The 27,723-nt window shown below is 41.4% G+C and overlaps 1 protein-coding gene across 1 annotated transcript; it reads right to left on the bottom strand.

Moving 5' to 3' along the window:
- Positions 1 to 9,701: 9,701 nt before the first annotated feature.
- smim13 (small integral membrane protein 13) lies at positions 9,702 to 27,585 on the bottom strand. The gene is made up of 2 exons (XM_043719037.2): positions 27,233 to 27,585; positions 9,702 to 14,192 (listed from the first exon to the last, which is right to left on the bottom strand). The coding sequence occupies exons 1-2, from the start codon at positions 27,306 to 27,308 to the stop codon at positions 13,999 to 14,001; spliced, it is 270 nt and encodes an 89-aa protein (XP_043574972.1). The 5' UTR covers positions 27,309 to 27,585; the 3' UTR covers positions 9,702 to 13,998.
- Between the last annotated feature and the right edge of the window lie 138 nt (positions 27,586 to 27,723).

The raw sequence follows: 27,723 nt of genomic DNA, 5'->3' as shown, positions 1-27,723 counted from the left end.
GTGGGAGGAAACCGGAGCACCTGGAGGAAACCCACGCAGACACAGGGAGAATGTGCAAACTCCATGCAATCACCTCCATCCTGTCCAAGGTGCAAACAAACCTTCCAAGTGAAGCAGCATTTCACTCATACTTTTCTCAGTCTACCTTATTTGCTGCTCACAAGGCAGTCTCCTTGGAAAGATGAAACACAAACTGGGTGATTGCTTTGAAGAACACTTCCACTCTGATCACAAGAATGCCTCTGACTTCCCAGCTGCCTGCCATTTCAATAAACCATGTTGCTCCCATGCTAACATTCCCCGAGGATGGTGGGAATTTGGAATCTGCTGCCTGGAAAGGGAGTTGAGGTGGAAAACCTACAATCTTTCAAAAGTACTTGAATGAGCACTTGAAATGTCGTAACATGTGGACCACATGCCAGAAAGTGGGACTACTGCAGATTTAGAGTAGATTTTCTCAGTGCAGATTTGATGGCTTCTTCTGTACTGTATGATTCCATGAATGTAATATTCTGCCTTTGTCCCTGCAGCAACTGACAAATTGGATGACTGACTTTTCCGGTTGCTGCCCACAAGGCAAACTCCAACTAATGTATCCTCAAAATTTACTTTAACATAGTTCAGATTTTCTTAGTGTCTTCCAGAACATTTTCTGCCAAGTATGAAGTATCTAGCCCATGGGCCATCATTTTTTTGCTTGAGATCTGAATTTTTGCTAAAATCATAAATAGTAAGTGATGAAATTGCTCAGCAAATTTGGTAGCGTTTGTGGAAATAGAAATTTTGTTTCAAGTTCAATACCTTTCTTGATTTAAAATCAGGTAGACCGTTCAGTTGCTTCCAATTTCAATAAATCACCTTGCTCCAATACTGCCAGTTCCATCCTAAGGCTGCTACAGTGTTCTAATAAAGCTTGACATAAGCTGGAGGAACAGCATTTCATTTTCTACTGAGGTACTTTCCAGCCTTCAGGTTTCAACACTGAGTTCAGCCCATGAGCACTGTCTTTCATTTTGGTTATCCTGTCCCCACTTACATCTTATTTGTATCATGTTGGTTTTTCTCTCAGCACAGCTGACCCATTTCCTCGTATTCAAATCTTTCATACTGACTTTATATCTTAATCCTTCCCATACCACCATTAGCTTTACCCTTGTCTTTTCTTCTGGGGCACCCAACAATTCCACTCACTCTTCCTCCTCTTTTGTTAACAGCGTAAAAACATTATTTTCCAGTCCCCTAAAGTTCAGAAGAAGTGCTTTGGGATTCCAAACGTTAACTCAGTTTTTCTCTTCAGATTCAGATAGGCACATGGCAAAAAGACTAGAATCAAATCAGCCATGGTCTGAAAATATCAAACTCTAATGCTCAGTCTCAAAAGCTGAAAAGCATCCAATTATGTCCAGTTTGGGGTCACTACAATTTATGAAGGTTATGAGATTTTGAAGACTGCGTAGAGATTTACGAGAATGGTTCCAAGGATGGGAGATTATATCTACAAGAATAGGTCAGAGAAGCTGCGAGTGTTGTCATTGATAAAGGAGATTATGAAGACATTTCCTGGATGACACATGATTAGATGAAGAAGACAAAGAATAATTGTCCCTATTAGCTGATTGATACAAAGACACAATTAGGTTTTTTGGCAACTCAGAGAGAGAAAGAGAGACAGAGAGACAGATGGAGCATGCAAAGACAATCAATGATTTCAACAGGAAATTAGAAGGGCACTCATGGGAAATAGATTTGCAGGGATAATGTGGGTGAGTGGAACTGATTGCATTGCACAACAGAGAGCTGACATTGACTCAGTGGGCTGACTAGCCTCCTTCTGTGTTGCAATGACTATTATATGTATCAATATGTAGAAACAGAACAGAAATCCTCTTGCTTGTGGAAAGATAACAGAATAGGTTAATCTAATGCTAAGCTATTCCTTTGAAAACAAACCTGTTTATTTGACTTTTTACAACAAGATTTAAAGTTAGCTTAAATTAATCTCTTGAGGAAGTGGTGGAGGCTGATACAATTGCAACATTTAAAAGGCATCTGCATTGGTACATGAAGGGATATGGGCCAAATGGTTGCAAATGGGATTAGATTAATTTCAGATATGGCCAGCATGGGCGAGTTGGACTGATGAGTCTGTTTCCATGCTGTACAACTCTATGGCTCTATAACTTCATTAATAAGGGTGTAGATGACTGCACTGTGGGTCAGTGGTTAGCATTGCTGCCTTGTAGCACCAGGGACCTGAGTTCAAGTCTAGCCTCGGTGTGGAGTTTGCATGTTCTTTCTGTGCCTGAGTGGGTTTCCTCCAGTTGGTACGGTTTCATTCCACAACACAAAGATTTACGAGTTAGGTGGATTGCCCTTGCTAAATTGCCCATAGTGTCCAGGGATTGCAGACTAGTGGGCTGGGGATCAGGTGGGTTTGGGTTGGATGCTGTTCAGGGGGTTGGTGTGGACTCAATGGGCTAAATGGCCTGCTTCCACACTATAGGGATTCAAATGTTCCCCAACCAGAAACTATGGATGTAGCACAAGTTTCACTCCCTACTGAAGTCCAGGTCTGAGGTGTTCAAGTCAGGTGACCATGATCTAAGATAGGAAACCCAGATATGACTTTCATAAGGCCATTAGAGCCACCAAAAGGCAATACCAAACTAAGCTTCACCTAAACTAACCAAACGGGCACCCATCTGACAGGAAAGGCTTATACAACATAGTGGGCTACAACGCAAAGTCAAACCAAATCATGGGTAACAATGCATTCATACCCAGTGAGCTCAATGCAATCTACACTCACTTTGAACAGACAATCAGCGAAATAATATCATCTATCCCAACAACCTGGATGTATCTGTAGGCGAACGTGAGGAGTGCAGATGCAGAAGATTAGAGTTGAGAGTGTGGTGTTGGAAAAGCACAGCAGGTCAGGCAGCATCCGAGGAGCAGGAAAATTGATGTTTTGGGCAAAAGCCCTTCATCAAGAATGAGGCTGGGAGCCTCGGGGATGGAGAGATAAATGGGAGGGGAGCTGAGAGTGTGATAGGTGGATGGAGGTGGGAAGGAAGATGGACAGGTAGGACAGGTCATGAGGGCAGTGCTGAGCTGGAAAGTTGGAATTGGGATAAGGTGGGGGGGAGGGGAAATGAGAAAACTGGTGAAATCCACATTGATGCCATGGGGTTGGGGGTCCCAAGGCGGAAGATGAGGTGTTCTTCCTCCAGGTGTTGGGTGCTTAGGGAGTGGCAATGGAGGAGGCCCAGGTCCTGCATGCCCTCGGCGGAGTGGGAGGGGGAGTTGAAGTGTTCGGCCACGGAGCGGTGGGGTTAATTGGTGCGGGTGTCCCGGAGATGTTCTCTGAAGCGCTCTGCGAATTGGCCTCCTGTCTCCACAGTGTAGAGGCAGGCACCATGTGGCTGTGGTAACGAGTCTGCTTCAGAATGTGGCTAAAGAGCTTCAGGGCAGAGGAGATGAGGGGGAGGGTTACAGTGAGAGATAGACTCACTGAGATCTTTGTAGAGGGGAGGAGGAGAATGTCTTCAAGTAGGCATCTTTGGAAGAGGATTCACAGTGAGGTTAAAATCAACTCGGTGAAACTGAGGACTGCAGATGCTGGAGATTAGCATGTCCCAGTCCTCACCTTCCACTCCACCAACCTCTGCATACATCGCATCATCCTCCACCTTTTCCGCCACCTATAAGCAGACCTCATCGTCAGGGTTATATTTCTCTCCCCACCTCTATCCACTTCTGTAAAGACTGTTCCCTCTGCGACTACATCATCTAGTCCACGCCCCCCCCCCCCCCCCCCACCCCAAAACAACCCACCCTCCCCTCCTGGCACCTTCTACCACAGCAGGAAATTGCAAAACCTGTGCCCACAATTCCCCCCTCACACCCATACAAGGCCTGAAAGGAGCCTTCCACGTCCACTAAAGATTCTCCTGCACTTCCACGATATTTACTGTATCCATTGCTCCCGATGCCATACATTGGACCTACTCACAGAGCACTTCAGAAAATGTCTCCGGGATACCCACACCAACCAACCCCACAGCCCCGTGGCCGAACACTTCAACTGCCCCTCCCACTCAGCCGAGGAATGCAGGTCCGAGGCCTCCTACACCGCCACTCCCTAACCACCTGATACCTGGAGAAAGAATGCCTCATCTTCCGCTTTGGAACCCTCCAACCCCATGGAATCAATGTGGATTTCACCAGTTTCCTCATTTATCCTCCTCCCACCTTATCCCAGTTCCAACCTTCCAGCTCAGTGCTGCCCTCATGACCTCTCCCACCTGTCCATCTTCCTTCCCATCTATCTACTCCTTCACCTCCACCTTCATCCACCTCTCACCTATCCTCCCCCAACCCCAGTCCCCTCCCATCTATCTCTCCATCACTTTTCACTATATCTCAGTACATGTAACAATAATTAATCAAACCTAAAATACATTATATCAAGTGTCAGAATCAAACAGTGACAATCATTACAGTCACAGCTCGACCCTGCACACCTTTTTAACATTGCTTTCAGCAAATTTCATTGTTTCATATACCAAGTGTCATTGTATTCTCAAATGTCATTGATCTTATGCTATTCTGCACATGTAAACAACGAACAGATGTCTTTGACAAACAGATCGCCAAGGAGCCAATTGGACCGATCTCAAAACCAGCCACAAGCTTTTTTAAAATTTTCTTTCTCTGCTTTTTTATTATCCCCATTCTACCGCCCATCTGCAGTAGTGCTTATATTTTCCCCAGCACCCATGTTGTGTGTGTGCAGGTGTGAGACACAATGAAAGACACAAGGTGTACAAATCTTTATTCAATTTCCACCACCAGGATGGAAGAAAACATCCACGTGGCCAGTGACAAGCAGTGCCCTTCACATCAAAGGGAAATGCTGCAGTGGAGGGCAGAGATTAAAACAGAATAGAGTTGGAGGGGGAAATAATACTCCATTCTCTGTGGTGCCTACCTTTTCCTGAAAGTCTCGAGGCTGCTGATGGACACTCCGGCTCTGACATCACTTCAGAAGAGGGGCAGGCAATCGGCCCCACCGACCCCCTCCGCAGCCCGCTGTCTGGGCCTGTTTATGGCCAGTTTGACCTCAAGCTTTTTTTTTCTCCTGTTTATATTTTATTAAACAAATTACAAAACAGTTTACAAAAAAACAGTTAACATTTACAGCTGTATACAACAGCAACTTTACAAGGGAGAGGAGCAGCAAAGCCAGACCCCAAACCTTACCGTTCAACCAGTTTACAGGGAGATGAGGACAAACCTCAAATCCTAGTTTCACATATAAAAGACAGTACCTCAAGGTTTTATTAACACAAAGGAATATTCAGCGTCTTTGTTATGAGATGTAAACTACCTAATATTTATCCCCAAAAGAAATGCACCTCTACTAATGATCCTTTATAGACAATTATGTGCACCCAAGAATTACTCAACAATAGATGTCTAAACCTTATCTAGCTCATCCACTACAATTCGGGAGTAGCACGATGGCTCAGTGGTTAGCTCTGCTGCCTCACAGTGCCAGGGACCCGGGTTCAATTCCCGCCTCGAGCAACTGTCTGTGTGGGTTTCCTCAGGGTGCTCTGGTTTCCCTCCCACAGTCCAAAGATGTGCAGGTTAGGTGAATTGGCTATGCTAAATTGCCTGTAGTGTTAGGTGTAGGGGAATGGGTCTGGGTGGGTTGCTCTTCGGAGGGTCGGTGTGGACTTGTTGGGCTGAAGGGCCTGTTTCCACACTGTAGTGAATGTAATCTAATCAAAAAAATCATGAAAGTTACATCATATGAAAATAATGCTAGATGGAAACAATTGACGTACTGGGAAACAACCTCTATTAATGAGCCTACAAAACCAACCAAGGAGAGGAAACAGCTAGTTGTCAAAAACTTTGTGAACCATAGGTTTAAATTATTGCCATAAAGCATGATATAGCTACTAAATGTCACAATTCAAAGTACATAACTACTGTTTGTTCATTAATTGATCCAGAAACCGTGAGAATGACACATCTCGCCCAAATTTGACTTTATTCCTTGTCTTTTAGATTTCATCTTGTGCTGAAAATCACTGCAAGTGCGAACAGGCTATTCAGTCCACCCAAGGGACCCAGCTTCAATTTCAGCCTGTGGTGACTGTGTGGAGTCCACCATTTTAATTAGGGCTTTTGTCTAGCCATAATGGTTTGGTTTAATAAGCCTAATGTCCTAAGAGGAATTTCGAACAAATGTGGGTTTAATAATTGATGCTATTGAAGGTTGAGAGTTGTGGTCTTGTTATGCTGAGTGGCGTTATTTATTTACTTACTTATTTATTTATTGATGTGTAATGAGCGTAGTTGTGAGTTCTTTTGTCGACTAGTATAATAGTTGGTTTATTGTTGCTGTTTTTGTTGTTAATGTTATATTTTTATATTTTTGTAATTTTATAATTTTGTATAGCAAATATTTTTCAATAATCATAGAATCAGAGATGTACAGCATGGCTCCAAACCATCCACGCCAAACAGATATCCCAACCAAAGCTAGTCCAACCTGCTAGCACCCGGGCCATATCCCTCCAAACCCTTCCTATTCATATACCAATCCAAATGCCTCTTAAATGTTGCAGTTGTTAACAGCCTCCACCACTTCCTCTGGCAGCTCATTCCATACAAGTACCACCCTCTGTGTGAGAAAGTTGCCTCTTAGGTCTCTTTTATATCTTTCCCCTCTCACCCTAAATCTATGCCCCCTAGTCTGGTCTCCCCCACCCCAGGGAAAAGACTTTGTCTATTTATCCTATCCATGCCCCTCATAAATTTTGTAAACCTCCATAAGGTCACCCCTCAGCCTCCGACGGTCATGGGAAAACTTCCCCAGCTTGTTCAGCCTCTCCCTATAGCTCCAATCCTCCAACCCTGGCAACATTCTTGCAAATCTTTTCTGAACCCTTCCAAGTTTCACAACATCTTTCTGATAGAAAGGAGACCAGAATTGCACACAATATTCCAGTTCCACCCAAATAACTTCCATGGATGTATTTCCAGGAATATCCTCCCTCAGTACAGCTGTAATGCTATCCCTTATCAAAAATGCCACTCCCCCTCCTCTCTTGCTTCCCTTTCTATCCTTCCTGTAGCATTTGTGTCCTGGAACATTAAGCTGCCAGTCCTCTCCATCACGAAGCCACGTTTCTGTAATTGCTATGATATCCCAGTCCCATGTTCCTAACCATGCCCTGAGTTCATCTGCCTTCCCTGTTAGGCCTCTTACATCGAAATAAATGCAGTTTAATTTATTAGTCTTACCTTGTCCCTGCCTGCCCTGACTGTTTGACTCACTTCTGTTTTCAACTGTACCAGTCTCAGATTGATCTCTTTCCTCACTATCTCCTGGCTCCCACCCCCCCCATCTTACTAGTTTAAATCCTCCTACCAGCTCTAGCAAATCTCCCTGCCAGTATATTAGTCTCCTTCCAAAATAATTTTTAAAAATTAAATTAAAAATCAAACAAGAACATTTCATTAATTCACCATATAATTCAAAGTGTCAGTTATGCACTCCAGTCCCTTGGTCAACTAACTTACTGGTATTTTTAACTGGTTCCATTTCATTTACATTTGTCTGTATTATGCTGTTAAAACAAAACATAACTTTGGCATATTTCCAAAAAAGTATATTAAACCTAATGATTATTACCAGAAAAGAACGTGGGCGGCACGGTGGCACAGTGGTTAGCACTGCTGCCTCACAGCGCCAGAGACCCGGGTTCAATTCCCGCCTCAGGCGACTGACTGTGTGGAGTTTGCACGTTCTCCCAGTGTCTGCGTGGGTTTCCTCCGGGTGCTCCCGTTTCCTCCCACAATCCAAAAGATTGGTCAGGTGAATTGCCCATAGTGTTAGGTAAGGGGTAAATGTAGGTTGCGCTTTGGCGGGGCGGTGTGGACTTGTTGGGCCGAAGGGCCTGTTTCCACACTGTAAGTAATCTAATCTAAACAATACATACCTCTTACATAAAATTTTAGAATAACTTGCAACTTTTCTGTGTCCATTAAGGCTTAGCTTTAAATGTAAATGGTTAAATCACAAAACAATGGGAATTGGGAAAAATCTTCACTGGTTTGAATCATACCTGTCACAATGAAAGATGGCTGTTGCTGTTTGAGATTAGTCATCTCATCTCAGACAACTCTGAAGGAGTTTCTCAGGCTACTGCCTGCAACCCAACCATCTTCAGCTGCTTCAGTGACCTTCCTCCACCATAAGCTCAGAAGTGGGGATGTTCAATGATTGCACAATTTTTAACATCATTTGTGACTCCTGATACTGAACCATGTCTGAATGCAGCAAGACCTGGAAACTATCCAGGTTTAGGCTGGCAACTGGCACGTAATATTTGCAACACACAAGTGCCAGGCAATGACCATTTGCAATTGGAGAGAATCTGAACATCACACTGGACATTCAACGGCTTTATCATTGCTAAATGCCATACTAACAACATCCTAAAGGTCATCATTGATCCACTTCAGTCTATGAGTTCCCAAAGCCTGTCTTCCATGTACAAGGCACAAGAAATGTGACAGAACATTTCCACTTGCCTGGATGATTCTAACAATACTCAAGAAGCTCAACACCATCTAGCACAAAGCAGCCTGTCTGAACATTTCAGGAGATGGCACCATTCACTCTCTCCATCAGTGGTATGCATCATCCACAATATATACTACAGGAATTTACCGGGGCTCCTTAGACAGCACGTTCTGAACCCATGACTATCACCAACTAGAAGGAAAAAGGCAGCACATACATGTGAACGCCACCCACTTGCAAATTCCCCTCCAAGCCACTCAGCATCCTAATATGGAAATATCTCACCATTTCCTTCACTGCTGCTGGATCAAAATCCTGAAATGCCCTGACAGTATTATGGCTTTACTACGGATTGCACAAGTTCAAAAAGGCAGCTCACCACCACTTTCTCAAGGACATCTAGGGATGGACAATAAAAGGTAGCCCAGCTAACAAAACCCAATATTGAATAAAACAAAATGAAGCAGCACAAAAAAGTAAAAAATTTTAAAACTTGCTTTGTTTGTGCTGTGCAATTTGCTAATATCCAATTAACTCTGTTTACTTTTTCTACTCTTAGTAATTCAGATGTATGTGCACATCTGTGTTGTTAGTTAAACAGATATTTGGCTAAGTAACCACTATATAAATACTAAGGATACAAGAGCAAATCAGAGGCGAGGTCTTCTGCAGTGATTAATTCATCATCTGAGTTGTCCTCCATCTACAAGGCATGAGGAGTGTAATGGAATACTTCAACTTGCCCAGATGATTGCAGCTCCAATTCTGAAGAAGTGTCATTGGACCTGCTGAATTTCTTTTCATTCAAGATTTCCAGCATCCATAGTTCTTTGGGTTTTATAGTTACTTAGCCAATTGTTAAAGTATTATGAGTGACTTGTGATGCAACAGATATTCAGGGAATAATTAGACATAGACTTTTATTTTTATAGAAGATCATCACTGATTTCTGCTAAAGGATTTCAAGGATTCATCTTAGGAAATGAAGAAGGATTTGGAGGATGCAAGGAAGGAAGGAAGGAAGGAAGGAACATAAAATAGAATAAAATAAAATAAAGCTACAAATAAAAACTTGTACATGTACATACAGTGATGTTTTCACTTTTAATTTTATTCTGTTGTGCCATCACAGCAGTCAGTTTAAGAACCAGAAAACATTTTAGGGTATTAACATTCAACTGCACTGTTAAGTGAAAGCAGCATTTATCTTGTCTGTAATACTGTGTGAACATAACCATAAAATTTAATGTACTCACACCATGAAAGCATTTTGCAGTAAATAAACAGTCCAATACGCATTCTAATAAGTTAAACATAAAAGGGATTCAAACTAAAGTTCAAAATTAACTAGAAACATTAAATCTATAGCAACCTATTAAATTTTACACTCTAATTGTTACCGTCTATTTTTAAACTTAAAACAAAGAGTGGCATAATGCCCTGCATTTGTGACAAGAATGCAATGTTACTACGATGAAAGCACAAGCACCTACATATTGTAAAATTTGAGGTAGCCGATCTGATGCTAGACATTCAGTTTAGGCAACAAGAAGAACAGCTTTTTACCTTATGAATGGCTGACACAATGGCTTTGATAGAACCCACCCATCACTCATTACTTTACGGTGGAGGAGTCCCCAATTTGTCACATGAGAATATAGATAATTCATTGACATATTTAATTAATATTCATACCATGCAACTGGGAGTTGGATTTAAAGAAGCTATGCAAGTTTCCCAGGAGATGCAAATGCCAGATCAAAAAAAGCTGAGTACCTTTGACCGTATTCATTATGGGTCAGAAAGATCAGGTATTCTCAGTTTCCTCAAGGAAGCACGTGGACTCCCCTCTGTTGATTGCAGCCTTTATCATCCAAAAAGACTTTCACACTCATTCCCTCCCTTTGATGATCTTCCTTCCACCCACCCACACATCCAACACCTGGACTGTCACCAAAAGTCATTGGCTGCAAAAGTCTGCCTTTGGTTTTCCTCACAGTTTAGCTGGGTGCCAAATAGGACGTTGAAGAAAATAATTATAACAAGGTCCTGCAATTAAAGTGAGCAATGGAAGTGCGTCCCGACCTTGCTTTTGAAACTAAAATGTGCAGTTTGTAAAATAACTGCAACTCAAAAAACTTTTATAGTGTTTTTCATGTATGAACAAATGCTGTTAAAGGAGAACTGGGGGTATCCCGAACAAGAATGAAGTATGGGGATGTGGCTGAAAAAGAAGCCACAGAAGAGGTGCAGGGTTTGGAGAATGAATTCCAGAAAGGACACAATGGTAGAAGGTCATAGTGGAGCAGACATGAGAGATGAGCAGGAATACCACAGAATTAGAACAGCACAAGAGGTGCTGGAGTGCATTGCTTAAAAACTATTACAAAAGGTTGGGAGAAGTGAGGCCAAAGAAACAATTAATAAGGAAGATGTCTTTAAGTTGATAAGCAGAATTACATTTGGGTGTCAACAAAGGAAAAAGCAATTGGAATGTAGCATGTATTAAAGAAACCAAACTGGAAGGTGACAATAACTCAGTGGTTTCAGTGATGTCACACAGAAGCTAGGGATGTAGGTCAGAAGATGTTCTAATGGTAAAAAGTAGGTAGCATTGGTGAACAGACTGGATGCTGGATCTGAAGTTTAGCTCAGGATCGAAGAGGATTATTGAGTTGTTGGATTCAGTCTGAGCTGCTGCATGAAGGCTGGAATTGCTGACTGGGAAGAAATATCTTGTGGTCAAAATCAAACACAAGGTGGCCTCACATTCAGAGCCAAAGAAAATCCAAGGATTTATAGTTCAAATAGAGGCCATCTGGGGTCTTGCCAGTACTATATGCTAGAAATACAAAGTAATTCCACTGCCCCTCTGTATATTTTTCCATTTTGAATGTATCAATAGCTTCTGTCACCATTACATTGCATTAAAAGATTTCATAACACACAACCTACAGAAATAAATGTCTCTGTCTCTCTTGTTAAAGTAGTTGCGATGATTCATGGTTATGTCTTCCCAATGAGACTAGATAGTATTTCCCATTCATTCTGCCAATGCCTGCATAACTCTAATTCCATTGTTGAGCTCGTGAAAACTGAGGCTACATGGGCACATGATATTAAACATCAACCGCAAACTGTGAAACTTACCAACTAATATGCAAAAGATCATACGTGGAAGACAAAATTGGGTATTCTCTTAGCTGATCCAGTGCATGCAGGTAACACCACCGCAAATCAGTGAAAGATAGAAGATGGGAGGGACTAAACCTTTCAACAAGCCAAAGATGATGCAGAAAAGGGGAAATTATAACTATGTTGGGATTATAGGAATGCAATCTTAAAATGCTGCAATAAGAGAGCTGGACATTGAACAAGAGCTCGGAGCATGACCTGTAGGTGAACTACTAGCTGTAACAAAAAGATAGGATGTGAGACCCTAAAATAATATAGTACATGGTATTGGAGGATGGAGGGATTGATTGCGTCAATGATTGCAGAAAATTTGAAATCAACAAGAGGAACAGCACTGTGGCCATAGCCATACCAGGTAACAACAAATGCCTGATCATCTTAACATGTGGTGAAATATGATAATTCAAAACCATGTATTATAGATGTGGCACAAGTCAGCATGCCTAAAGACAATAACAGAATTTGACCATGTATCTACATCATTACAGCCCTCTTTTTTTGATTTAAATGATCAAGTCTTTACAGGTACTTTTTGGCTACATCAACTGAGATACCATGCAACAACAATGGTTTTCTGGTGACAGTAAAATTAAAACTGCACATAAATCAAAACTAGTTTTTGGTGTAATCCATTCAAGAAATACATTTTTTTCCTGCCATGATGCTTGAGAGGTATTTTGTAGATGTATTGAAAGATTATGTGCTGCATGGAATAAATCAAAACAAGCTATCCAATACAAACTGTTCTCAAATGACATATATAAGCTGAAGCTTTAACTGCTGAGAACTCAATGGAAAATCAACTCTTAGTAAGACCTCTCTCCCATCTTCTGCCCTCTCCCACTTTTATCCTTCTGTTTGCAAACTCGCAAACTATTATTTTCATGCAGATGATTAAAAGAGAAGCTGTCCAACACCACAACCTTACAATGTCCAGAAGGAACACAATATTTTATTAGGAGGGGCTCCCAACGTTATTCTTCCTTGATTAAGAAAGGAGTGAAAAAGTGAATCTCTGCACTCATCATAAAAAATGTCCATTGAATGGAAGATTTCCATTACAGGCGCTCTGAAATTTTTTGAACTAATTCTAAGTAAGTATTGCACAACCTAATGCCAAGAAAATCCCTGCCACTCTCCTTTAACAGCGTGCATCAACTTCCAAACTTAACCGTTTTTCCAGAGTTCAAAATACTTCTATTCTCCACAACAGTTATTCCTGCTGTCAGCCCATGTTGCCAAGGGCTGGCAAACATTATTCCACTTCGGGTCTTTATGACTGGCACATGGATGTGAATACCATCCTGCAATTTGAATATTGCTTTGAAAGTTGAAAATGACTGTCTCACTGCAATGGCTGAAGACAGCAATAAGCAAATAAATCAGTCTCAATCTGCATAACTGTTATGAAACCCCTTCATACAATTAACGAGAAATATCTTTGTGTCTACAAGCTGAGTAAGAATGGGCGAGAATGCAAAATTTTCAGTCTATAAATAATAGTCATATAGTGCAAGTGATGAAACCAAGAGGTAAACTAACAACAAAGTATGTCAGTGAATAGAAATAATAATCCCATCATTACTTTCTCATGAATCTCTAAAGAGCTCTTCACTGTTTTTGAAACGTTAAGGTTTGTTGATCTCACTTTAAGAATCTAAATGAAAGCAAGTGAGGTTGCCCCATTAACTCGTTAAACAGGAAAGTTGCAGTAGAAAATGGAATATCCATAATGTAAACATATTCAGTGTTTCTTCATAATTATGTGAAGTTTAAAAAAAAAATCAGAAGCACCTAAAGCAAAGTTCAAACAACATACATATTAAAAAGTGCTATTCATAACAAACTTAGTTCAGTTATTGAGCAATTCAGAAACATATTCAATAAAATGGTAGTAGCACAGTTTGATGCCTGACTCCTGCAATCTAAGTCAGAGAAACATACCAACTAATATGCCAACTGACTTTCTCAGCACTGCGAGAAAATTAGAAAATGGAACTCTGGCAAATTACATTAGATACACGTAATTCTCTGCAACCCCAAAGCTTTACAGTTTCCCTTGCTCCGAGAGAATGTATAACTGACTTGCTCAAAGTACAATCAATCAAAGAAAGCACAGCAAATCAGTCACAGGCTGAGTGCTGCTTAACAGACATTAAACAATTTCAAATAAAAAGGGAACAAAGTTTGGTTCTCTACGTTGTTCCTTCAATTGGTGCCCTCCGTACACGTGCTGATTTGGGTCTGTGGCGTAGAGGTGTGGGTGGCGAGTCTCCTACACTTTCAGTTTCTGATGGCTCCGTATCTCCCTGCAGTGAGCTGGTATCACCTACAAGTTCACGAAGAAATTTGAACTTGGACAGAAATAGCTGCCAAACCACATACCAACCTAGAAAGCAAAAGAAAAAACCATTACTTACAATAATGATCAAAATTGGCAGCGTTCCTAAGATTCATAACACCTGCTACTCGACAGGATAAGAGTTTGTAAGTAAATTGCAGAACTGCAGAACAACTAGAGACATTATTAAAATCTTCAAGGTCAGAAGCCACAACAATGTACAACTACCTTCAATACATGATTCAAGTTCACAATATGATACAACATACAGGGAGGCTGTTCATGCCTGGTCTTGAAAAAGAGAGCAATCTAATCTCGTTCTTGAAGTCTACTCCTGAGCAAACCATTAAAGAGACACTTGCCTGGCTGGGAATCAAGGTTACCTCCAACTTTCATATTAAGTTCAAAAGGCACTTGACATTGGCACAAATCATCCTGCTCTCCAAACCCACACCATGTATGAACTGACAAATTTTCCATAGAGTTAGTTAAACCTCACCATTTAGTTTACAAGAGGATGATCACGTCCTTTTATACGCATTCAAGCACACTCTACATTTTGAATACCCTGGTAAAATTCTGAGACAATTCCTACAAATCAACCAATTAGGTCAAAAGTTTAATTACAGAAGAGGTGAAAATTACTATGCTCTTTGCGACAGATTGCAAGTAGTCACTATTGTAGTGGAAATCATGATCAGTGATTTATGGCTCTCCAGCTTACAGGCAACAGAGGCTGACACACCTGACAACAAGATCATTTTGTTGCAAAATCATCTTTTGGATATTGATGGGCTGGCAAATATATAATGCCCTTCTCTAGTCAGCCCAAGATGATGGTACAGTTATCTCCTCTAAATCCCTGGCAGCAGTTTGATACAGTGACTTGCAAGTCATAGATAGAACAGGGGGCAAGAGAGGAGGGGGAAATGGCGTTTTTGATAATGGATTACTTTATGGCTGTACTTAGGAAAGATATTCCTGGGAATACGTTCAGGGAGGTTACTTAAATGGAACTGAGAAGTAAAAATGGGATGATTACCTTATTGAGATTGTGCTATAGACTCCCAATATTCAGCAGGAAATTGAGAAACAAATGTGTAAGGAGATGTAAGAATAATAGAGTAGTTATGGTAGAGGATTTTAACATTCCACACATAGACTGGGACAGCCATAGTGTTAAAGGTTTAGATGGGGAGGAATTTGTTAAGTACATACAAGAACATTTTCTGACTCAGTATGTGGATGTACCTACTCGAGAAGGTGCAAAACGTGGACCAACTCTTGGGAAAAAAGGCAGGGCAGGTGACTGAGGTGTCAGTGGGAAAGCACTTTGGGGCCAGTGACCATAATTCTATTAGTTTTAAAATAGTGAAGGAAAAAGGATAGCCTGCGTCTAATTTGGAGGAAGGCCAATTTTGATGGTATTAGCCAATAACTTTTAAAAGTTGATTGGGGAAGGACGTTTGCAGGTAAAAAGATTGCTGGAAAATGGGAAACCTTCAAAAATGAGATAACAAGAGTCCAGAGACAGCATGTTCCTATTCGGGTGAAAGGCAAGGCTGGTAGGTGTAGGGCATGCTGGATGACTAAAGAAATTGAGGGTTTGGTTAAGAGAAAGAAGGAATAGGTATAGACAGCAGAGATCGAGTGAATTCTGAGAACGGTATAAAGGCAGTAGGAGTATAGTTAAGTGGGAAATCAGGAGGGTGAATAGGGGACATGAGATAGCTTTGGCAAATAGGGTAAGGAGAATCCAAAGGGATTTTATAAATACATTAAAGACAAAAGGGTAACTCGGGAGAGAATATGGCCCCCTCAAAGATCAGCAAGGCAGCCAATGCGTGGAACTGCAGGAGATACTAAATTAGTATTTTGTATTACTATGAGGGAGAACAAGGCAGATTAGAATGGGGGGGAAACAGATGGTGACATCTTGAAAAATGCCGATATTACAGAGGCGATGGATGTCTTCACGTGCAGAAATGTGAAATAATCCCTAGGACCTGACCAGGTGTACTCTAGACCTCTGTGGGAAGCTAGGGAAGTGATTGCTGGGCCCCTTGCTGAAATATTTGTATCATCGATAGTCACAGGTGAGGTGCCGGAAGACTGGCTAACACGTTGCCACTATTTATGAAAGGTGGTAAGGAAAAGCCAGGGAACTATAGGCTGGTGAGCCTGACATCAGTGAGGGGTAAGTTGGTGGAGGGAATCCTGAGGGACAGGATTTACACGCATTTGAAAGGCAAGGTCTGATTAGGGATAGTCAATGTGGCTTTGTGTGTGGGAACTCAAAACTAACTTGATTGAGTTTTTTGAATAAGTAATCAAGAGGATTGATGAGGGCAGAGCAGTGGACGTGATCTATATGGACTTCAGTAAGGCTTTTGACAAGGTTGCTCATGGGAGACTGGTTAGCAAAGTTAGATCACATGGATTACAGGGAGAACTAGCCATTTGGATACAGAACTGGCTCAAAGGTAGAAGGCAGAGGGTGGTGGTGGAAGGTTGGTTTTCAGACTGGAGGCCTGTGGAGTGCCACAAGGATTGGTGCTGGGTCCACTGCTTTTCAGCATTTATGTAAATGATTTGGATGTGAGCATAGGAGATATGATTAATAACTTTGCAGATGACACCAAAATTGGAGGTGTATTGGACAGCAAAAAAGGTTACCTCAGATTACAATGGGGTCTTGATCAGGTGGGCCAAGGAGTGGCAGATCGAGTTTAATTTAGATAATCGTGAGGTGCTGCATTTTGTAAAGGCAAATCAGGGCAGGACTTCATGGCAAGGTCCTAGGTGAACAAAAAGACATTGGAGTGCAGGTTCATAGTTCCCTGAAAGTGGAGGTCGCAGGTAGATAGGATAGTGAAGGCGGCATTTGGTATGCTCTCCTTTACTGGTCAGAGCATCAAGTATAGGAGTTGGGACGTCATGTTGCGGCTGTACAGGACATTGGTTAGGCCACTGTTGGAATACTGCATGCAATGCTGGTCTCCTTCCTATCGGAAAGATGTTGTGAAACTTGAAAAGGGTTCAGAAAAGATTTACAAGGATATTGCCAAGACTGGAGGGTTTGAACTATAGGGAGAGGCTGAACAGGCTAGGGCTGTTTTCCCTGGAGCAGAGGCTGAAGGGTGACCTTACAGGAGGTTTATAAAATCATAAGGGCATGGGTAGAATGAGAGGGGAAAAATTTAAAAGGGACTCAAGGGGCAACTTTTTCACGTGAGGGGGGCATATGGAATGAGCTGCCAGTGGGAGTGATGAAGGCTAGTACAATTACAACATTTAAAAGGCATTTGAATAGGTATATGAATAGGAAGGGTTTAGTACTGGCAAATGGGACTAGATTAGCTTTGGATACCTGGTCGGCATGGATGAGTTGGATCGAAGGGTCTGCTTCCGTGTTGTACATCTCCACGACTCTATGACCACTTCAGATAGCAGTTAAAAATGAATGATATTGGTGGCGTCTCATCTGGACCAAAGCAATCAAGCATGACAAGTTTCCTTTCCCAAAAGCACTGTTGTAAAAATCCAAGGGGTTCACCAATCTATCACTTCTACTGACAGTGTTTTTTTTTAAATTTCTTTGAGCCCAACTTTAAATCCTGTAATTGTTGCGCTGGGACTATAGCTCACATTCCTTGGATTACTAACCTAATAATTTAAGAATTACGCCACCATCTCAGATGACCTTTTAAAATTAAAATGTGAGAGGTGGTCTGAAATCACCATGTTATTTTCATTTGGGGGGGTTGAGAGAATTTCATAATACCTCTTGCTCACAATTAACCAGGATGGTATTGAGCTTTTTTTAACATTATCAGAGCAGCACTAATACAGTATACAACAAAATATCCAGCCATAGGTCTGCAGTTTCCTCCTCTTCAATCCTTAACCCTTTACTATCCAAACTATTACTGACTTAAATTTTGCATTAAGGTTCAGTTTCCTAATATACTGTCAGCAAGCAGCTGAAACTCGTGTAAGCCCAAGTTTGCTGTCGATGATACTGGCTGAATAAAAAGCAGCATCAGGGACTGCTGGGATAGTTGTCAGGGCTAGAAGGCTGAAACATCTCAAGAAACAGGAACAGAAGTAGACTAGGTTATTTATGGAGACTGTTCTATCATTTAATATGATAACTGACTGATCTTGGGCTTGAACTCCACTTTCCTGCCGACTCAAGATTTGTTGATTCCCTCCTGACTGATGGCTGCATTAGATCATCATACTAACTTTGTGTTCTGCATAAAACAAACCCAAACTTCTCCAAATATCAATATATAATTTTTTTCACACCCTTTAAAAATATTCTGCTTCTTTATTATTGACTAATATGAATAACCCCACAACAACCAATATTATATATCACCTGCCAACTCACTTGTCTATACTTCACCTCTTTGCAGTCTTTCAGTGCCCTTCTCAGAGCCTTCAATATGACAGTGTACATCGCTATGAGTCTATGACCACGTAGCTTTGAATTGTCAGTAAACCTAATTGCATTACTTTTTGCTTAGGTCAGTGCTTCCCAAGCTTCCACCGCCATCCTTCCTCTCTACCCACCCATCCCCACCCCCCAAAAACCATGACCCTATTTCAAGAACTGAAAATTGTCCTGACTCCTCTGAGAACTGAGTGTAGGGAGGGAGTTGGGAAGACTCAACAAGGAGACAAGTGCAGAAGAGCCTTTGCTGCCTCTGGAGTTCACCACCCCAAAAATCTCACCTTGGAACGCCACTTGGGAAGTCTGGTCCTGGCTGCAGAGACCACTGCTTGTCCCTACTGACTATATCGCCACAACATTCTCCACTTGAAAGGCATCTGCACTATAGCACCATGGTCAGGCTGCTCATCCACAGAGGTAGCAAACACCTTATTCCTATTAATCAAGGACAAGGGCTGAGGCTACTCCATTTCTATCTGTTGGACCCATTCCTACACCTGCCTGATTTGATTTACAGACACACCCTCATGTTCCTGACCATGTATCAATTCGAGAGGTTTTAACAAACTTAAGAGACATGACTGCCTCCTGGAGTATGCAGGTAATTCTCCCAAACTGATGCGCTGCAGGCTGCATCTCAGACTTGTTGACACAAAGGTAAACAGCGAGGAGGAGCAGAGAGACTGAAAAAGAGATAATAGGCAAGTTAAGTAAGTGGGCAACAAGATGACAAATTAAAAAAAAACAGATTTGGAATATGTTAATATTAATCTTCAGAGAGATTAATCTTCAGAGGTGCGTTCATAAAAGGAACACAAACTTAGTGGGCAGGTACATTAGCAACCAAGGCAGCAAATGGCACGTTTGCCCTTATTGCAAGGGGATTGGATTACAGGAAGTAAGTCTTGCTACCATAAACCATATTAGGTGTTTGGCCCCTCCAACCTACTCCATCATTCAATTGGATCACGGCTGATCCGACACTACTCATGTCCACTCCTGCCCTTTCCCCAAAACCCTTGATTCCCTTACCGAACAAACATCTACTTCAGCCTTAAATATACATGAGGACTCTGCCCCCACAGCTCTCTGCAACATGGAGTTCCAAACACTCAATTCTCTCTGAGAAGAAATTCCTCCTAATGTCAACTTTAAATTTCTGCCCCTTTATTCTGAGATTATGCCCTCTATGATTCTATGACCCTGCTTCTAGACTCTACCACGAGGGGAAACATCCTCTCTGAATATCCCCTACCAAGCCCCTTAAGAATCCTATAAGTTATTGAATTCAATGAGATCATCTCATTCTTCTAAATTCCAATGAGTAGAGTCCCAAACTGTTTAACCTTTGTTTATAAAACACAATCCCTCCATACTGGGCATCATTCCAGTCAACCTTCTCTGAAATGCCTCCAATGAAACAATACCATTTTCAGGGCTTTGGCAAAACCACATCTAGAATACTCTGTGCAATTTTAGTCTCTGGAGCCAATGAAGGAGATACTTATATTGGAGATGATACAGCAAAAGTTCACTAATTTGGTCTCTGGGATGAAGAGGTTGCTTAATAATGAGAGGATGAGTAAGTGGAGCCTATATCTCTCAATCTTTTAAATTCCAGAAAATACGGTCATTGAAGCTAGAACATTCTGAAGTATCTGAATAGGATAGATGTTGAGAGATTGTTTTGCACAGCTTCAGATGAAGCAGAAATCATTAGGGGTGAGGAGAAATTACTTCACTCAAAGGGTTAGGAATCTTTGAAGTATTCTATCCCACTGGGTTACGAATGCTCTACTGGTGAACACATTGATGGCTAGAATAGACAACATCTATTCTCAGGAAAGCAAAAGATATGGGGAGTTGGTGAGAAACTGGAATTTAAGGCCAAAATCCACCACAATCATGTTCAGTGGTGAATATGATCTGCTCGTATTGCTTACATTCTGGTGTTCGCCCAACCCTCCTTCCCATTTAGTATTGTAACTTAGCTCCTCTCCACGGTTGATACCTCTTTCCTTGCAAACTATTACCCACGTCCAATCTCCCTCCTCACAAAATTCTTAAACATGTTGCCACCTTTCAAATCCACATTCCTGAACTGTGTTTCAATCTCCTCTACTGCATACACAGCCCTAATGAAAATCACAAATGCAATCCAACACGGCTGGAATTCACTAAAGTATTAACTTTTCTCAATCATTTTAACCACCTTGCAAACTTTGACAACTGACACATCTCCCTCCAATTTTCAGATCTGTTGGGCTGCTCTATTTTAGTTCCACTTGTACTTATTGGTATATATCACTTATACTAACAACTCCTTTAACAGCATCTCTACCTACCCAGAAACCACCACTTCCAGAGTTTTTGAAAGAGCCATGTTTGGCTTCCTCACCTACATGTTTAGTACTATCATTCATAGGCATGAAGGCAACTTCCTCCTGTGTCTCAATTTCTTTGGAGTCTCCAGTATCTGTGCGTGTGTTGACAGAATGTTTGGGAAGTAAAGGACGGGATACAGGTGGTGGTGGGAGAAAACTGCTTCCTCCAGGGTCATGAGTCCAGGAGAAATTCCTCTAGTGGCCCTGCCACAGCTTGATCAGCATGTGGTACAACAGACCTTCCTTCAAAGAGACTTTCTTTGTTAAATCCCCCCATGTCTTTCCATCTCCCTCTCCCTCTCTTAATTAAAGATGCTATTTAAGTGAAAGCTCCTGATATATCCATTTGTACCATGTGTATCAGGCACACAGATAGTAAATGCAGACAAATGGGACTAGTTCAGTTTAGGAAACCTGGTTGGCATGGACAAGTTGAGCTGTACGGCCTGTTTCTGTACTGTATAACTATGACTTATGACATTTTCAGAAGACAAAAATATCAGATACACTAATATAGGAGAGGAAAATACATGTGCAAAAATATTGCAGGTGCTAAAATCTGTAATCCTCAGCAAAGATCTTAGTTTCTACTTCTTCCAACGCCACCTTCATAAATTTCAAGTTCACCTTCTTGAAATGTGAAGGTCACCTTCACCTCTGCACCCATTTCTTTTATCTGGGAGTTTTCCTCCTTGAAAATTAGATCTTTTCATTCATCTTCACAATTGCAATTTCACCTGGAGTCCTCCCTATGGCCTCTTATCCTCTCTAAATCTTTTCATTTCAAACTTATTTCCATTTGGATTATCAGTGTTCCATTCTATAAGATCCAATCTTAACCTTGTCAGTAAGCTTGCTGATCTTGTTTGGCAAACTGATCTATACACAACTGAAGGTGAACGCCAAATCTCTAACATAAGGGGAGGTTATGAGTGATGAGGATTGAAGAAGCTTCTCACCAACACCCTGAACAGTTAGAGTAAGACTTCCTTGCTGGTGTGCTCAAAACTCTTGCAATGAAGGCAGACAGAATGGTAGGGTATTAATCAAATAGTGATAGTTTAAAAACTGTTGACATACAAAGAGACTTCATCACTGATCACTAAAAGCAAGCTTGCAGGTGCAGCAAGCAGTTAGGGGATAAATTCTTTAAAAATTGAAAGAACTGTACCGGCTGGAAATCAGTAACAAACAAAAATTGCTGGAAAAGCTCAGCAGGTCTGGCAGCATCTGTGGAGAGAAATCAGAGTTAACATTTTAGGTCTCATGACCCTTGGGACTCGACTCACTGGAGCCAAAACGTTGACTCTGATTTCTTGCCATGGATGCTGCCAGACCTACTGAGGTTTTCCAGAAATTTATGTTTTTGTTCTAAATTCTTTAATTACTTGAACTTATTAATTACCTCAATGGGATCTGAACTACTGTCTTCAGTTCGAGTCACTGGACTACCAACCCCAAAACATTACTCCTAAAACATCGTGTCCTCTAATGCAAGGCAAAAAGGTCAGTTGAAAAAAAGATGGACTTACAGTAGGCTAAATGGATATAGGAGAACACTCAGCAACAGCTGGCCATGAAAAATAGGGGCAGAAGTTATGATGTGAAATTGCTGAACACATTGTTGCATCCAGGAGGTTGTAAAGTACCTAATTGAAAGATTATGTGCTGTTCGTTAAACTTCATTGAAACAATGTAGAAGACCAAGGGCAGAGAAGACAAATAGAAAGCAAAGCAGAGAATAACAATGATAGGCAACAGGAAGCTTATGGACTGAAAAGTAATTTTCTAGAAATTGATCACCTATCTGTATCTGGTGCCCTCAGTGTGGAAGAGACTGTATTTTGAACTGTTCGTACAATATAGTAAATTCAAACAAGTACAAATAATTTGTTGTTCCACCTGGAAGGAGTGTTTGGATAGTGATTACAGAGGAAGTAAAGAGCAGCTGCTGCATGCCCTGCAATTGTAAGGAAAGGGAAGGAGATTTTGGGAATGACAGAAAAATGGGCCAGGTTGATGCAGAGTGAACAGTCCTTTCAGAATGCTAATGGGGAGGGGAGGTAGTGATACACGTTTTACTTATGGGAGGTTTGAAATAGTGGAGGATGATCTCTTGAGTATGGGGGCTACTGGGTCTGAAATAGAGAAAAAGGGAACTTTATGTAGGATTGAGTAATTTTTCAATAATTGATAGTTATATCATTCTGGAGGTGAGGAGGGGTGACAGCAGAAGTACAGGAAAGCAAATTGATATAGCCAAGGGCCCGGTAACCCATGATAAACGGGCATCCTGAGTTGAGGAATTCTATTTCATTGACCCTATTTCTCCCTCTGGTATAGAAGGTAGAAAGTCACATAACAGAGTTTGGAAGGTAGAAAGTCACATAACAGAGAGAGAAATAGGATCAATGAAATACAATCCCCTATAAGAAGTGAAGTGGTTATTAGTTAATTGTCTTCATTTCTGTGGATAGGATGCCCGTTTATCATGGGTTACCGGGCCCTTGGCTATATCAATTTGCTTTCCTGTACTTCTGCTGTCACCCCTCCTCACCTCCAGAATGATGTAACTATCAATTATTGAAAAATTACTCAATCCTACATAAAGTTCCCTTTTTCTCTATTTCAGACCCAGTAGCCCCCATACTCAAGAGATCATCCTCCACCATTTCAAACCTCCCATAAGTAAAACGTGTCATCACTACCTCCCCTCCCCATTAGCATTCTGAAAGGACTGTTCACTCTGCATCAACCTGGTCCATTTTTCAGTCATTCCCAAAATCTCCTCCCCTTTCCGTACAATTGCAGGGCATGCAGCAGCTGCTCTTTACTTCCTCTGTAATCACTATCCAAACACTCCTTCCAGGTGGAACAACAAATTATTTGTACTTGTTTAAATAAGAGAAGTGAGGAGTTGGAGATGGACCACGTAAAAAGACTACAAAGAGAAAAAGGTGGAAACTAAAAGCAACATGACAGAAATATTCTAGTTCAGGGCAAGAAGGCAAAAGCATTTATACGATCAGTAAAATATAGACTAGGTGGGGGAAATAAATTTCCAACAGAAGAAAATCCGTTACCCTTACCTGATCTGACCTACATGCGATTCAACATGAAGAAAGTGATGTGACTGACTCTTAACTGCCCTCCAAAATAGCCTAGCAAGTCATTTAGTTTGTACCAAACAGTTACAGACAAACTACAATGGAATAAAATCATTAGGTCTACCTGGATTAACTAGTAACCAGAAATGACAATGGCACACTCAGGCCAGTTGATCCTGCAACGTCCTGCTTATTAACATCTGGGAGCTTGTGCTAAAAAAAAAATGGGAGAAGTGTCCCACCTCATTAAGCAACAGCTTCACTTTCTTGCACTCTCAAGAGCACAGTATGTACTCTGAGTTGGGGACTTCAATGTCCATCACCAAGAGTGACCTGGTAGCACAACTGGCTGTTGAGTCCTGAAAGACATAGCTGCTAGACTGGCTCTGCAGCAGCCAGTGAGGGAACCAACAAGAAGGAAAGACCTACTACAAAATATCCTCTCCAATCTACCTATCATAGGTACATTTTCTATGACAGTATTGGTAGCAGGCACAATGCACATACCTTGAAGACAATTCTTCACAATAAAAATACCACTTATTGTGTAACACTAGCACTGTACTAAATAAGATTCATAATAGATGTAGCAGCTCAAAACTGGACATCCATGACATGCTGTGGTCCAGTAGCAGGATTTTACTCAACCACCATTTGTAACCTCTTTGTTCAGTATATCCCTCACTTTGTCATTGCCAACAAGACAAGGGATCCAGATTAGTTTAATGAAGAACGCAGGAGAGTATGTCAGACACAGCATGAGACATACCTAAAAATTGGTTGCACTAATATTCAGGTTGAGTTCTACTAGGGTCACTCTGCTTTCAATCTCATTACAGCCTCAGTTCAAATATGAGCAAAAAGCCTGAACTTAGAGGCAAGGAAAGTACAACTGCCCTTGATTTCAAGGCAATATTTGACCCACTGTGGCATCAAGGGGCCTTAGTAAAATTGAAGTCAATGGAAACTGGGGAGACAGCACTACAGGAGCTCTATAATTTTGTAACTTGCCTTTTAATTCACCAAAGCTGTCCTCTGACAAAACAAAGTTTTAAAAAAAGTGTCTTAGAATATACCTCCTTTGTCTGCCCAAGTACAGCAACTTCCAGATCTGCAACCTCTACAACCTAGAAGGACAAGGGCAGCAGGCACATGCAAATACTACAATCTACAAGTTCCCCTTCTAGCTATCAATATGCTGACTTAGAACTATAATCACCAGTCCTTTACTATATCCAGGTCTAAGTCCTAAGCACCCTTCCTAATAGCATTGTGGGTGTAAACGCAGCAGTTCATGAAGGTGTGTCACCAACACCTTACCAAGAGCAATGTGACCTGGGAAGCAAACTCAGGCCTTGAAGAAAGTGTTGCTACATCTCAAAACAAGAAAAAAAGTTTCCACTGAAACAGAGAATTGGCCACAGACTTGTGCTCTGAAACGGAGGCAGGGATGACTGGCCATATCTTGACTGTGTACAAAAGGAAGATAGTGACCTGGGATACAGCGCTGTGCTGCTAGGACTCCACTAGAATCTTTATATTTAAACCAGTGTTCTTCTGCATTAACATCACTGTTTCAGATTACTTCAACAGGAATCACAATTCACATCATTTTCTAGGGAGATAATGACCAGAACCTCTGTAGATTGGACAGAAAGGCAGAAGGAACAGTCTGTGATAAATCAACCATTCGGAGCTAATGTCAATTAGTTACAATAGAAAGTAGCCTAGGAGATACTGGGAAGAAAATATAATGAATATGGCAGTTGTAAACCATGGAAAATGTTTCAACTAGAAATGATCAGGGAATCAACAGCCAGACAATAATGTTTATAACTGAAAGAGAAACACATGTGCACAAACCAAAAATACTGATCAATCCATTTATAGATACGTAATTGGATAAGTAATCCAGAGGCCTAGGCTAATGTTATGGGGACATGAGTCAAAATGCCACCATGGCAGCTGGCAGAATTTGAATTAATAAATCTGAAATTAAAAGCTAGTCTTATGAACAGTCATCATGAGATCAGTATTAGTTAGTGTAAAAACATATCTTGTTCATTAAAACTTTTTTTAGAAGCAAATCTGCCACCCTTACCTAGTGCTCAGTAGTTAGCACTGTTGCCTCACAATGCCAGGGACCTGGGTTCAATTCCAGCCTTAGGCAACTGTCCATGTGGAGTATGCACATTCTCTCACTGTCTGTGTAGGTTTGCTCCGGTTTCCTCCCACAGTCCAAAGATGTGCAGGTCAGGTGAATTGGCCATGCTAAATTGCACAGTATTAGGTGCATTAGTCAGAGGGAAATGGGTCTGGGTGGGTTACTCTTCAGAGGGTCAGTGTGGACTTGTTGGGCCAAAGGGCCTGTTTCCACACTGTAGGGAATCTAATCTAATCTGGCATACAATTGACTCCAAACACACTAGCATATTCTGCCCCTTTGACTGCCCCCATTCCGTTCAAAGGCAATTACCAATAGGCAACAAATGTGTACTTTCCCAGCAGCAGGCACATTCCATAAAAGAATAAAAATGTGCAAGTAAAATCAGATCCTTGAAATATATACAAATGTACAGGTACCATGCTAATGTGTCACATATACATTTGAATTAGTATTTATAGTTTATGAAAAATATACATCAACCTAACTATACATTTGAATGCATTAATATAAACGTCTAAGTTCGCACTATCTGTCCAACATTCAAAAGCTGTGAGGTCTTGAGTTTTGCATGCATTTTACTGCAGATTCATTTGCCTCGGAGAAAATAATATGGTGTTAGATTCTACCACTTCAGGTTAGATAATGATGAGATCCAGATGACACGTAGCATCTTTAAATCTGTTCTAAGCATTTTTTTTATTTTTATTGTAAAGCTCTCAGACCAATTAAAGATTAAATAATGTTGAAGAAGCACACACCAGTGCCAATATATATTGCGTTGTTTTTTAAGAAAGTAAAAAACACTTTATGATTTTTTTTGTACTAAGTTTGATTCATGATTCAAGAAATGGTGGGGATAGCTTTATTACCCACAGCAGAAACACACATATATATATATATATATCCCAGGCCCAGAGTGTAAGAGCATCACCTTCCAATTTCGGTGTTCTTGCATCAGGTTTGTTACTCACCAAAAACCATAAACAAGAGGACGCAGAAGAGAGTGGCGACCAAAACCAGCAGGGTCAGACCGATGCTCTGTAACATTGCGCGCCTGAAGGCGGTGTCCCGTGTCACTAGCAGCTGCAGGACTCACTCCGTGATTCCACTAGGCCCAACATCGGCTTCACACTGACGTGAAGCTCGACTGATCACAGCGCCGACCCCCAATCACGTTCTCCACAATCACACTGGCCGTTGCTAAAAAGCCGCAGACGACGCGCTCTGATTACAGAACCTATCGGTTACCGCAGTTTCCTGCAATCTTTCCTCTTACATTGACAGATGTTCTTGCCCAAGGCCTGCGCCGCGCCGCGCCGCCCCGCGGCATGTCGGAAGTTGTAGTTTTCCGACGGCAGAGTCAGCTCGGCCTTTGTGCAGCCGAGAACTACAGTTCCCAGCATGCAGCCTGTTCCGGGGTCAAAGAGGACTGTATTTCCGGTTGGTGCGGTTTAATTGAAGA

The sequence above is a fragment of the Chiloscyllium plagiosum genome, unplaced genomic scaffold (genome assembly GCF_037043375.1).
Source record: "Chiloscyllium plagiosum isolate Xiang-an unplaced genomic scaffold, Cpla_swu_hap1 HiC_scaffold_34, whole genome shotgun sequence".
Classification (NCBI taxonomy): Eukaryota; Metazoa; Chordata; class Chondrichthyes; order Orectolobiformes; family Hemiscylliidae; genus Chiloscyllium; species Chiloscyllium plagiosum.
Note: the sequence above shows the minus strand (reverse complement) of the source record. Positions and strands in the feature narration are given on the sequence as shown.